The following is a 13,520-nucleotide window of genomic DNA, read 5'->3' as shown; positions in this document are numbered from 1 at the left end:
CAGAAGTAACCTGAAATTACTGTGCTGACAGTGTTGCCTCACCCTTCAGAAAATTAGGGATTCAGCAACACAGACTGGTTGTGACGGGGTGGCAATGACCGAGCTCTTTCGTTTTCTGGAAAACTGCAGACATTGGTGATGCTGCCAAAGCAGGAGAGAAAATACCTTTTTAGTATGCTCTGTTAAGTTGTTTTTGCTAGGAACACAGGAAAGAGTTGGGATCCAGCACTGGGGAAATAATTTTGTACTGCTAAAGTACACATTTACTACACACTGCATAGTCAAAAGTTGATCTTTGACTTCCAGCATATAAAACAGTTCGTGGCAGCCCTGGGATGACTGGACAGGATTCCTCTGTTACGTCCTATGAATCTGAAGAGACTGCATTAAAGCAAAGGAAACACAGTGGGAAGGAGGGAAAAGTGTACACATGATACTGTTGTTTTCATCAGTGTTTTTTTTTTTCACCTAGGCTGACTCAGGCAGCCATAGCCATGCCTTCAGCATGGTCACTGGGCACCTGGCACACCAGAGATCAAATACACCTGATATTGGTTTCCCATTTAATTCCTGTGCAGCTCCTCAGAACTACATTTTCATGGGCAATATTACAAACAGAGCAAGAAAACTGGCCCTGTGCCATCTTATAGTTCAATTATCTTTGTACTAAAGATGGAAGAGATGCAAATATGAAGATGTAAAATCACCTAAGAGTGTAATGGAGAACAATGTCTCTTGCTACATATTTCTGAAATGGTGGTTGACTCTGTTGATGTTCAGAGATGAGTGATGTACATAGCACCTCTAAAGTACATTACAGGTCTTATATTTTCCCTTTGGGTTCTAAAAAGGTAGAAGTTAAGCTTAGTTTTATGCCTAGTAGCTCATCAGTAAGACCAGTGGGCTGCTGTTGCTTTATTACAGGACCATTATTTAAGCATTACTTTATATGTAAAATGGATTAATTTTTTAGGTCCTTTCCCCTTTCCCTTCCTTTTTCCTTTCTTTTCCTTTCCTTTTTCCTTTCCTTTTTCCTTTCCTTTCCTTTCCTTTCCTTTCCTTTCCTTTCCTTTCCTTTCCTTTCCTTTCCTTTCCTTTCCTTTCCTTTCCTTTCCTTTCCTTTCCTTTCCTTTCCTTGTCTCTTTCCTTTCCTTTCTTTTCCCTGTCCCTTTCCCATTTCCCTTTCCCATTTCATTTCCCTTTCCCTCTTCTCTTTATTTTTTTTTTTTTCATGCTCCTATTGGTTTGTACCAGGGGAAAGGAAACCAAGAAACCAACCCCAAATATCATGTTACAATATGTTCTTAGCTGTATGAGAGAATTGACCCATATCTGCCTTAACAGGATCTAGAGCAGTTGTGCTTTTGTTTTACCAGGCTAAAAACCCCTAACTTATATTTTAAAAAAAAAATAGGAAAAGTAAGATTCAGTCTTGTCAAGAATACTGCTTGGAAAAAAAAGGACAAATTTTGCCACTGCTTTGATATGAACTCTTTGACCAGTATCATTGTGGTCCTCCTTTGCTCCTACGCTGGCCTACAGTAGAAGACCTATGGAGTCTGGAGGGTGGGAGTAGCCTGAATCCTCCCCTGTAATTAGCTACAGCACTTAATAAATTACTAATGATCCTACTGAGAAAGCCAGTACCTCGCAGCTAGAATTAAGTGTGTCTTACACTATGTTATCTCTTGACTTCGATAATTAAGAGCGTAGCAAGATTGTTGAGGTGATAGAAACCACATTTCTTTACTGGTGAAAGGCTTTGTGTCAGGACCACCATGTCAAACTGCTGTTTTACGTTTGAACATAAAACATGAAGAGCACTATTGTCATCTAAGCAAGAAGTCCTAATGCCACTGTAGTTACTGTAGCAGCATCAATCAAGGCATCATGGTGACCCCAAGCACGAATCCTCCCCAATGCATTCGGTTTTGCTGGCAGCCATATCCCAGAAGCTGTCTTCAGCAAGGCAGAAGCAGGTAAGAGAAAGATGTTAAAAATCTATGTCCCATCCTGAGTTGTCATCAGGAGGTGGCTCATCACTGTCCTCTGGGAAGCTGTCAAAATTGCTTGTGTCTGTTGGCGATGCAACCTGCAGAAAGAAGAGAGCAACAAGAAGGAAATGGTCATCAAAGCAGACCTCTGCAGACATCTCCTCTCCACCTCACAACCTGGATAATTCAAGATCATTGCTAACTGCAGCTGGCAAGAGAAGATTTTCATTCAACAACTTTTTGCTGAATTCCTGAAGCACTTCCCACACCCCCTTAATTCTACCAATAACAGGCCAATGATCCAGCAGTCTGGGGGGTCCAGGGTTCACAACCTCTAGGGTCTCCAGTTCATGAGCTGGTCAGTCCAGTTCTCCCTGTTGGTACGAGGTCACAAGGAAAGATGTGGAAAAGCTCTGGGCCTCCCCAAAGCCCAGTTTTTCCAATTTATGGCTCCAGGATCCTGAAACGTGAGCTGGATGAGCCCTACTGCCTCCAAGGTTTCTGACAAGTACTGTTCAGAGTAGGGAGCCTACCACAGAAACCCATCTTCCCAGGACTGCCATCATTCAAACAGGAGGAACTAAAGAAGGGCAGGCAGGAGTGTCAGAAGGCCTGGGAGGATGAGCAAGGAACTCCTGGAAGAACTGGTGGATGAAGTTGCAAAGCCACTCTCCATCGTATTTGAAAAGGTTGCTGAAGTACCCGCTGACTGCAGAAGGGGAAATACAATCTGCATTTTCAAAAATGGAGAAAAAGAACACCCAGGTAACTACAGGCCAGTCAGCCTCACCTCTGTACCTGGCAAGATTACAGAGCAGATCCTCCTGAAGGCTCTGCTATGTCATGTAGATAACAAAGGGGTGATTGGTGACAGCAAACACAGCTTCACTAAGAGCAAGTCCTGCCTGAATTAGTGGCCTTTTATGACAAGGTCACAGCCTCAGTGGACAAAGGCAGAGCAACAGACATCATCTGCTTGGACCTGTGCAATCCATTTGACACTGTCCTGCGTGACATTCTGGTCCCTAAACTGGAACAATACAGATTCAGTGGATGGACCATTCATTGGGTAGGGAACTGGCTGAAGGGTCACCCCCAATGGAGCTGTGATCAAGGGCTCAGTGTCCAAATGGAGATGTGTGATGAGTGGTGAGACCATTCTCCCTCATCCCATTAGTCCATGCCCTTGTAAAAAGTCCCTCCCTCATCTTTCCTGTAGCCATTTCAGGTACTGGAAGGTGCTTTAAGGTGTGTCTAAAGCTTTTTCTTCTCCAGGCTGAGCAACCCCAGCTCTCTCAGCCTGTTTCAATAGCAGAGGTGCTGCAGGCCTCTGATCACCTCCGACCTCCTCTGGTCTTGTTCCACCAACTCCACGTCCTTTTTGTGTTGGGAAATCATTGTTCAGCACGTGAAATGTGGTGAACAGTACTGCTGGCAAAGGAATAGTCATTAAAAAGAAGCTTAACAAAAAAAAAACACTGTTTTGATTTGCATACTCTTTGGTCAAAGACATACAAATGCAAACCATTTGTATGCTCTTTGGGCATCCTGCTTTACTCAGATATATCTGTGAAATCCTGCTTTCTTCCACAAACTGTCAGTACTTCTGCAAGCCCCTAGGGTGAAAGAGAGAGATGCAAAACCTTGCTCTTTCATAGCTGCTAATAAAACTTTGGGATGGCAGTGTTAGCCCTGGAGCCATGCCTGCCACTGCTGCAGGAGAAGCAGGACCCCGGGTGGATGGAGCAACAGGGTGCAATTAAACACATTCTCTAATGTTATTCTCTTGGTGATCCCATGGGAGAGAAAAGGATTAAGTTGAAATGAGGAGGGGAGGCTGGAGAGCAGAAGGGGGCAAGGTAATTTCTATCAGCTAATCCTGTTTGGCTTCCCTTTGCAGTGGGCTTTGTTGGTAAAGAGCTCACAAAGACATCAAAGGAAGAGCTTTGCTCCAAAGGAAAATGTGTTGAGCTGTCCCTCCATGTCTGCTCCCAGTTAAACACAAACTAGGCAATAATAGGGCTTTTCATGTGGGACCAGGACATGGGAAAAAAAGGTGAAAAGCACAAAAGGCAAGACAGAAGTAAAGGTTAAAGAAAAAGAAAAGGGAGATGGAATACCTATCCCACTTGCCTCCTCAAAAAAAAATTGAGAGTAGAGGAGAAGGCAAGAGGACACAGCTGAGTGGAGGGGTGAAAGTGGCATCTCTTCACTGAAATGTGAAAAACAGATGAAATGGAACAAGTGAAAAAGAGAGAAATGTGTAATAGTGAGTGATCCTGCCCCCACCTCCTGCTGCCAAGGACATTTAACCTCCATCATACCCTCCCCAAACTGCCTTCTTCTAGAGAGACCACCCAGAGACCAACTATAGCTGGAAATGTCACATGACATCTTCAAGCATCTTCAGAAGAAGTAAAACATGTGTTGTTCCCACTTAGCTACAGAGTACTGGTGCCCAAAGTTCACAACATTCATGCAGAGGAAACTTACTGGCCATGAAGGAGAAAACACATAGGCAAACTTACACTTGGTATTATAGGAGGTGTCAGTGTCCCTTTTCGTAACCCTTCCCAGTTAAAGCCTTCAAACCATCTAGAAGGGAGGGAATAATGAAACAGTCAAACACACAGTGAAAATCTCTCTATAGCACAAAGTGAAATTTAAATTGTTTAAATTGTGGCTTTCAAGGCTCACAGTCATCTTACTCCTCCAAACCACCTCAATAATTTTTCATGTCATCTTTATATATATATTTTTGGTACCAAAAATGAAACCTCTGTGGCAACCCAGTGGGGACTGCACGGCAAGCACAAATTCCTAATGTGCAGAAGAAAACTGTTCCTCACTGCACATATCCTGACAGCTGTTCTTGCCTTTCCATAGGGTCAATCCTTTCCAGATGGGACCTCTAATTTTCTTTCTGTGGATGAGTCTGGGAACTAAGGGTGTGCACAGGGATGTCCTCCTCCTGGTTTGGGCACCTTGGGCTTGCTTAAGCTATGGCAGTTTAGGTGGGTGGGTGAGCCCTGAGCTGAGCCTTCAACCCATGGACACACAGAATGTCCATGCAACCCATTTCTGCTGCTTTGGGGTTGGAGGAAGAGAAGAACCAGCATGTATGGATGAGACAACCTGCTTCTCTGATGGGTCTCTAGCTTGTTCTTATCTCCCTCCAGCACCGTGAAAACTTAAGAGACATCACTGAACAACTCTCTCCCCTCAACCCAAGAGGGATGATGAATTAACATTACAGGCAGAGATAAAGCGTGTTGGGCTGGGGGGGAAAGAAAAATGGAGGAAAACCTCAGAAGGTGGTTCTGCAAACCAAAAATATTCAAGCAGGAAGTGGCTTTGATTGCTCTTCTGCATTAGAGTAATTAAAGCATAATGGCCAATGTGCAATGGGTTTTGCTCACAGGCAAGGCCAGCATCTCTACTGAAACACTGGGGAAAAAAAGCCTGATGGACATTCAATTACTCTGGAGTACACTAGAAAGGAAATGCCAGAGAAGATGTAGAAAAGTATTTTTTGCTTAAAGTTTAAGTGTTTGAAAGGCATGTTTCTATGGATTGGCTCCGATGGCTGGTGGAGAAGACACTTACTTGTGCTTTTGGATATCTTTTACTCCATTTTTCAAATTCCCTAATCTTTCTGATGGGTTGTCCCTATAAAATGAATAACAAATCAGTTACTTTCTTAATCCTTCTTAATGATTCACTACTTTGCTAACAACATCAAGGTGATTGCATTTCATGTGCTTACCTGCATAGTTTTTTAATTAAATTAGCAGCATTTTTGGCAATCTTCTTTGGAAATTCAATCATATCTATTCCCCTTAATATGATGTTATAGGTCTTCATGGGGTCTGGGCCTGAGAAAGGGGGACTTCAGAAGGAAGATGGAAATGAAGATTAAAAACTTGTCTTTAAAATACCAGTGAAGATTGTTTTTAAAAAGAAGAAAAATATCCAGATCATAACATAGCACTCAACTGAATGAGAAAAGGTGGATGACAGCTACCAATGCTTTTCTTCCTGTGATCTTAACTGTTTCTGAGCACAGGAACTTGGATACCATCTGGATTTCCATCATGCTGACTTCAGGGAAGAACCAAAGAGTAACATTTTCCAGAGCAGCGCATGCTACACCTCTCCTTTCCATGACAGCCCATGTCCCAGTGGTCTGAGGAACAAGGGTCTGAGCAACAATCATTGGCTTATTTTTTGTAACATGCATTTGGTGGGGATTAATTAACTGAAAATGGGCCTGCCTCTAGCCCCAAGGGATAAGCAGGTTGAGGTGATGGATTGGTTTCCTCCTCCTGTACCCTGGGAGTGAGCCAAAGGGATTGAGATGAACAAGTGCCAGGAAGCTGCTACTGCCTGTAATATATTTCAGAATCATGGAATATATTTTTCAGAGACATGAACTTCAGCGGGTTAATGATTGGACTGGATGATCTTAAAGGTCGTTTCAAACCAAAATGATTCTCTGGTTCTGTACACATCCACAGCTAAGTAAGGGAAGGGATGGATATAGGGACTCAAGTCTCCATGGTGTCAGGTCTACCTCCTCCTTTTCACATGTGCAGCAACCCATCGCTGCACCTCCTGGTCAAACTGCAAACCTTTTACCCAGCATGTTCACCTCACTCAGGGCCAAAAATGGTATTTTGGTGTCATTTCACAAGATTTCCTAAAAAGCCTGTGCCTGTCTTGCCTGTTGAGAGGTCTGCATGGCGGGATTTAAAGTGGAAAAAAGAACGATGGTGTTCAGCAGCACATGCCAGCACTGAGCCTTCCTCTCGCCTAATCAGGGTGACGATGGCAGAAATATTTGGATCTATTTTCAGCCGTGGCTCCAGCCCCGATGCCCATACCTGCCAGTCAGGAGTTCATACATTAAGATTCCCAGAGACCAGTAGTCAGCTGAAATGTCGTGACCTTTGTTCAGGATGATCTCGGGGGCTACGTACTCAGGGGTTCCACAAAAAGTCCATGTTTTCTTTCCAAATCCTATTTTCTTTGCAAAGCCAAAATCAACCTGCAGAAAGGAGCAGAGGGAACGTCAGCCAGATGCTCTGCTCCTCTTGAAGTGAAGCAAAGCAGAAAAAAGATTCCCTTGTGGGAATATTCTCCTAACTAAAGCCTTATTGGGTGCTCTAGGAACAGGCAATCCCAGTGACCCTTTTGCCAACATATCCTTTATAATATAAAAGGAAGATACATATGAGAGAACAAATGCCAACACTGAGAGTTTCCTGGGAGATGTAACTTAGTATCATTCACAGCTGACTTATTTTTGCCTTTTAAAATTTTTTTTTATTTTTTTAAACTCCCAGCCTCAACCTGAGCAAATATTTAGGCTAAATACCATCCATTTTGGCATTTACTGAAAAGTTCAGGCTTCTCTCCTGGTATAAAGAGGGATGCAGTACAACAAAGGTCCTCCCAGTTTTCCTGAGGCTATTACAACATGCTGATGGGCTCACAAATCTCTGTGTGTCTCCATAGCAGTGCCCCTATAGAACAAGCAAGCACTGACAATCAGATTATAATGGGAAACTGAAGCCATCCTTTGGGGTCCAGGAAAAGCTCAGGTTAATTTAGCTGGCTCAGAGCTGGGGTCTGTAGCACACCCTTCTGTCCCTTGCTAGCTGTTTTAGAGCCACCAACATCTAATTGTGGCTGTGTGAGATGCCCCCACACCTTGAGCTGATCAGGGGCACAGTGTCCTACATCGTTACAGTTCCCAAGGGATCTGGGACACTTCCTGTGTTATCATGGATGTGTCCATGAAAATCAAAATGCCTATGGAGATGGGGGTTGGAGACAGGACCAGCAGAAACTCTGGTCCAGATCTTCCTGGGATGGGGAGAAGGACAGTGCTACACCCCAACCATCTGACAGTTCACTGGACCCCCCAGCCTTAGTGAAATGCTGTAGAGGACCAGCTCTGATGTCATTCATTAGGCTTGGTGTCATGGTGAGACATGGTAGCTGCCACCAGGCTTTAAAAGTTCATGATGGAAATGGTCTGAGTTACTGCTCCCACCTGCAGATGCTGCTTCCAGGTTTTCCTTTCTAAAGAGATGGAAGAGTCCCCAGGGCAAGAGGAATAGACTTTGGCCCTCAACACCCTCAGGAAGGCCATCAACTCCTCTTGGACACAACTCTTTTTAGGGGTCCACTGCCCCATCCTTCACCGATGGCTTTCCAAGTGCCCAAATCCTCCAGCACCTTCCACCAAAGGAAGTCCTTTTTTTCTCTGCCTCTCCATGATCACACCTGGAATGTGGGGTGTGCCTTACATCACCTTACAGTGATTGTTCAGACAAAATCTGAGGGGAGACCTTCTCACTCTATACAACTCCCTGAGAGGATGTTAGCACCAAGAGCACCACAACCTTCTGGGAAGAGCAGTGTCAGGCAGAGCCCTACTCAGTTATCCCAGAGGAGTTTGCACAGATCAGTCAGGGGCATCATCAGTAGGAAAACACAAGTGGCCCTCCTAAATGAAGATGTATTGGCCACAGCTCAGCAGCACACTCCACAGCAATTAATACTAATAATGTCTTGCCATGACAGGGTGATTATGAGTATTTCCACTAAGAAAGCCTTTTTTATTGCTCCCACAAAAGACCTGATACAGAAACAGCAGCTTGCAAAATTTGCTTCACCAGACTGCTTTGTAGCCCACAAGATGCAATTCCTCACCCTGCCCTATCAGTATTCTAGCACATCTATTTTTAAGTTATTTTTCAGCCTGTCAGTAGCTCCAAAACAGGTGGATGGATTTATCAGGATTCTCTTAGCTAAATTCTCAATTCAGGACCTGAGATCTGAATTTCAAGGCAGAATTAATGTTTTCCAGCTGAGCTGTACCGCGAGCCTCAGCCCATAAGGTGTTGGGAAGAGATCCTCATAATTGGTAAGCACTGCCTTGCAATGACCTCATCTCTTTACCTACCGATGGTCACCAGCAGAGAGAGGACCCTGAGCTGGACAGACTTTGCTTCTGACCCTCTATGGCTGATACTGTGTTCTCCTTCCCCCCTAACACCAGTTAGGGTGTTACCTGATAGTAGCAGAGACTGTTTTTTGGCAACCCATATATTTCTGGTGCTCACCAGTTTGGCATAACCTCGATGATCCAGAATGAGGTTTTCTGGCTTGAGGTCCCTATAAATGATCCCTTTGGAATGCAAATAGGCAAAAGCTTCGACCACGCACGCCGTGTAAAACCTGGTCGTCGAATCCTCAAATGAACCCCTATATAAAATGACAGAGGGAAAGGGGGAAAAGTTATTAGATTTCTCCCCTTACTGGACTTCACCCTACTGTTAAAATATCTACAGAGCTGTGTAAAAACACTCTAGTACCTGTTGAACTCATTTTTGTAGATATTACATTTCCATTTTGAAAGTTTGCCTTCAATCCATCTTTGTATCAAACATTCCTAATATATAAAATTTTTCTTTTATAATTTCATGTCACAGAAGTAGAATTTAAAACTCATTATCTAGTAAGCAAAAGGTGATTTTAAAAATTATAATCTTTAACTTTGGGGTGACAAAGGTATTTTGAGCTGTGGAGATATGGAACTTGTGTTCTCATATTCATAACCCAGGGAAAAAGCAGAGAAATTGCAATTGCAGGGACTTGAAGTGTTAATTGCAAATTCAGTATAAACTGCACTTTTGTAGCCCTGTTTCAGCACCGGTTTGGAACTAGCAAGGCAAACCAGTCCCCAGGAGCACAGTGGAAGCTGGGGAGCTGAGGAGTGGATCTGAGCTAGGTGGCAGCAGAGTCACGATCTACGGTGCTGGGAATGACTGACAAAAAAAACAAAGACAATGAAAGCCACCACTAAGCACCTGCTAACTTCACTACATGGGTCTCGTTTTCATGCTCTGGAGAAGGCAGGCTGCTAGAAAAATTAAGACTCACAAAAAAATCTGTTCTAGGTAATTGAGAAAGAATTTAATCTTTGCTTTACGATCAATTTTTCCAATGCATTTATTTTGTTTTTCAAATTTAATTAAATGACATCTCAACTCTGAGCCTGTTACATAGCCACCCATGATCCCCTGCATCTTCTCCTTTCTCCGGGATGGAAAACTGATTTTGCAAAAGGCATTGAGGAAGTCTGCATGTTTTACCTTGAAAATGAACTTTGCCCTGGATTTTGTGTACAACTATAAACTCTCACTAATGCCACTGCAGCCTTAGAGGTTTGGTTTGTGAGTCGGAAGTTTAAAATAGCTGTGGCAGCAATGGCTACAGTTGTCACACTGGAAGTACCCTATGGAAGCTGATAAAGGGTCCAGAACCTAAGCCCTATGAGGAACATCTGATGGAATTGGGGGTGTTTAGCCTGGAGAAAGCAAGGCTGAGGGAATACATTCTCCCTCCTCTCTACAGATGAAAGTAGGTTGGAGAAAGGGGGGTGGGGAGTGTGTCTTCTTCCAAGTAACAAGTGACAGAGCAAGAGGAAATGGCAAGTTGTTCCAGGGAAGGTTTACATTGGGTATTAGGAACAATTTATTACCCTTTAGGTTATCAGACCCTGGAACAGACTGCCCAGGGCAGTGGTGGAATCACCATCCTTGAAGGGATTTCAATGCTATGTAGATATGGTGCTGAGATGGCCTTGGCAGTGGTGGGTTAGTGGACTTCATGGGTTTGGACTTGATGATCCTAAAGGTCTTTTCCAACCAAAATGATTCCATGATTCTGTAATTCTATCTCCTGAGCATATCTTGCAAAACTGCAGCAAGACTGGCCTCGACTGGCACCTCAGGCACCTGGTCACACCCTGCAGGGTTATCCTCTGCCATCGTATCTGGTGGCCAGGGTCTTTGTCACCCTTAAGACAGTCCTGCATTTTGCTACCATGTGTCTGAGCCTCCAGTTAGGCTCTCAAACATGAGGAATGGTGGCATGGGCACTGAGGTCACTGCTGTCTGTGGTTGTAAAAAGTTATAGTTACAGATAATTAAAAATGCAAATAATTAAATATTTACATCAAAATTAAAATATGCTGCTGAGTATTTAGGGGTACCCTTTAGAGATCAAGATACAAGGACAGGACAGTCACAGACTTGGCCTAGATGCAATTTATCATATAACTACCATCACCACCTTCTATATTTTTTTTAGCGGGGCCATGAGAAAGTACCTCTGTGTAAGTCTCCATCTACATAAAGCCTTCTGCATATTGAACACAACCCACAGCAGTCTTTATTCCCAGTTGTGACTGCATTCACTTGCTGCCTTGTCCACAAAAATATCTCTTCACCTTTCTGGGATCTTAAATTAAACATAGGACATTAAGATCCAGACTTTTCCCGTGAAAGATAAATACCTTTGGTTAGATGGAAACGTAAGAGAAAATATTCCACTTTTTAAGATAACAATCTCTTAAAACTCACCTGTCCCTGAGAATTGTCCAGAGCTCTCCACCTAAGCAGGCTTCCATCAGCATGTACAGGTACTTGCTATCCTTGAACGTCCTGTAGAGCCTGTTGAGTGCAAACAATAACATCTAAAATAAATTCACCACACAAATGAAGGTATTGGGCATCCCCCCTTCTCAAGAACATTGTGCCTCATCCCAGGAAGCCCCACAGGGAGAAGGGTATCTTTCTAGTGCTGCATTTAAGGAGATATTTCAGTGCCTCTTCTTGGGTGGGAAATACTGCAGCAGAAATGGATGGACATCTGAACAGGGAAGTGGGTTGCGGACCTCAGAAGAAGACCTCATCACTACTTTGAGTGCTGAATATAAAATCTGCCATTTCTAGCACTTGGCTTCCCAGATGTACTTGAAAGAGGACTTTTCCTCCCATTTTTTATAGCATCCATATCATCATATTCTTCACACTAGAGTCAGGCTCCAGATATGCAGTCTCCTTTTCATTTAGTTACCTCAAAGGAACAATTTGTGCTTCATTTCAGAACTGAAACCCACTGAGCTGCAGAGTTTAGATGATCTGCTGACACACAGGCATCTCAAAGTACTCCTCTCTTAATACCAAGGGCTGAATCTGGAGGAAGATTTCATTAAAGGGAGAGACGGGCTTGGCTTTATGAACCTGTTCTCCTTCTCAAGCATAATCTAAACTGTACCATAAAATCTGTGCTCTGTTTAATATGATATATTAATCAAATAGGAACCTGGCATACGTTGACCAGGGAGGTTGCAGATGCCCCATCCCTGGAAATGTTCAAGGCCAGGCTGGATGGAGCTCAGAGCTAAAAAAAAAAATCCTGCTTTCTGCCAGCTGGACAAAACAGAATTAATCTTAGTAAACATTTCATCTACACTAGGCTATACTGAAAAAACACAACATTTAACTATTGAAAATATGAGTAACTGAATACTGTTATTTGTTCAGTAATTTAAATGCTACTGCAAAAAGGTATTGCTTTCTCTAGTTAAGCTAGCCCTGCTTTCCAGAAAATTTTATGGGCATTAAATCTGACCTAAAATGTGCAGAAAGAAAATAATCAGATCTTGTTTAACAATTGTAATGGAAGCATAAATTTTATATATATTGAAACTACACTAAATCAAATAAGTTTAAAATGTCACAATAATTGAATTATTTTTTTCTTAATTTATTTTCCTATTCATTTAAATATCTGCAGAGCCAGTGCAGACATCCCTAGATCAATACTTGTGGCCAAACACATGGCCACAATACATGGCCAAACACACAGAGGACATTTTGTTCTGTGAAATTCTCAGTTTACTATTCACAAAGTTTTATTTAGCAATACCTGCCCTCTTCTCCTTCTTTTCTCTGGTTTAATGCATATTAATAACTGAACTGAACTATTTTTCAAAGAGTTTTAATGAATAGTTTCATAATGAATTAAGAAAATAATTGGGTTCTTTGGGCATTTTGTCTTTCTTGTTCTGATATCCTGGAGGTTGTATCTTGGCTACAAGATAATTTTAAATCCACCTTTCACTCAGCAGCTCACTCAAACCACAGTTCATCTACCGAAGTGGTGAGATTTCTGCCTGTAGCACCCAGAAAAATATCCCATCTGGCCCAAGCAGTGGTATAAACAGATTATGAATTATTTTAGGATATAAGCTATAGCAATTTCAAATTCCTGTGGATACACAGAAGGAAAAGTGAAGAGGAAATGCAGACAGAGTCTGATGAACCAGGGAGGATATTCTAGCTGCAACATATGCCATAGCAAAAGGTTGGACTTCGTGACTTAGAAAGCCCCTTCCCAGGGCAGAATTTCCATGGAAAGCTTGTAACTGTAAATGATGGGAATCGTTGCATGATATGGAAGGAAAAGACCTACAGCTAATGCAACCTGTTTTCTTCAGCTTACTAAAAGAATAAAAGGTGGGAAAGAAGTATTTCTTTTATTAGCTATGAGTATCAGTGTCTCCATTAAGAGCCATTTGCAGGCTCAGGATTTTTATTTAGGAGGGTGTATTTCTGGATATGGTGTCAAAATGTCCCACTCATTGGCTGGCCCTGCATTTCACCT

General features: G+C 42.7%; 1 protein-coding gene across 8 annotated transcripts in view; it reads right to left on the bottom strand.

Annotated features, from left to right (window-relative positions):
• Positions 1-1,239: 1,239 nt before the first annotated feature.
• PRKG1 (protein kinase cGMP-dependent 1) overlaps positions 1,240-13,520 on the bottom strand; it is a 426,892-nt gene continuing 414,611 nt past the window's right edge. For 6 of the 8 annotated variants that reach the window (XM_071748882.1, XM_071748881.1, XM_071748885.1 and 3 more), the window contains 7 exons: positions 11,432-11,521; positions 9,128-9,269; positions 6,878-7,041; positions 5,761-5,883; positions 5,601-5,663; positions 4,523-4,589; positions 1,240-2,092 (listed from right to left, as the gene is read on the bottom strand). In XM_071748882.1, the coding sequence (XP_071604983.1) occupies positions 1,994-2,092; positions 4,523-4,589; positions 5,601-5,663; positions 5,761-5,883; positions 6,878-7,041; positions 9,128-9,269; positions 11,432-11,521 (748 nt within the window). In that variant the 3' untranslated portion in view covers positions 1,240-1,993. The remainder of the gene's footprint in view (positions 2,093-4,522; positions 4,590-5,600; positions 5,664-5,760; positions 5,884-6,877; positions 7,042-9,127; positions 9,270-11,431; positions 11,522-13,520) is intronic. The other 2 variants (XM_071748883.1, XM_071748884.1) reach the window with 2 other exon arrangements.

This window comes from Heliangelus exortis, chromosome 7 (assembly GCF_036169615.1).
Source record: "Heliangelus exortis chromosome 7, bHelExo1.hap1, whole genome shotgun sequence".
In the NCBI taxonomy this organism is placed as follows: domain Eukaryota; kingdom Metazoa; phylum Chordata; class Aves; order Apodiformes; family Trochilidae; genus Heliangelus; species Heliangelus exortis.
This window is presented reverse-complemented; position numbering and strand designations above follow the sequence as displayed.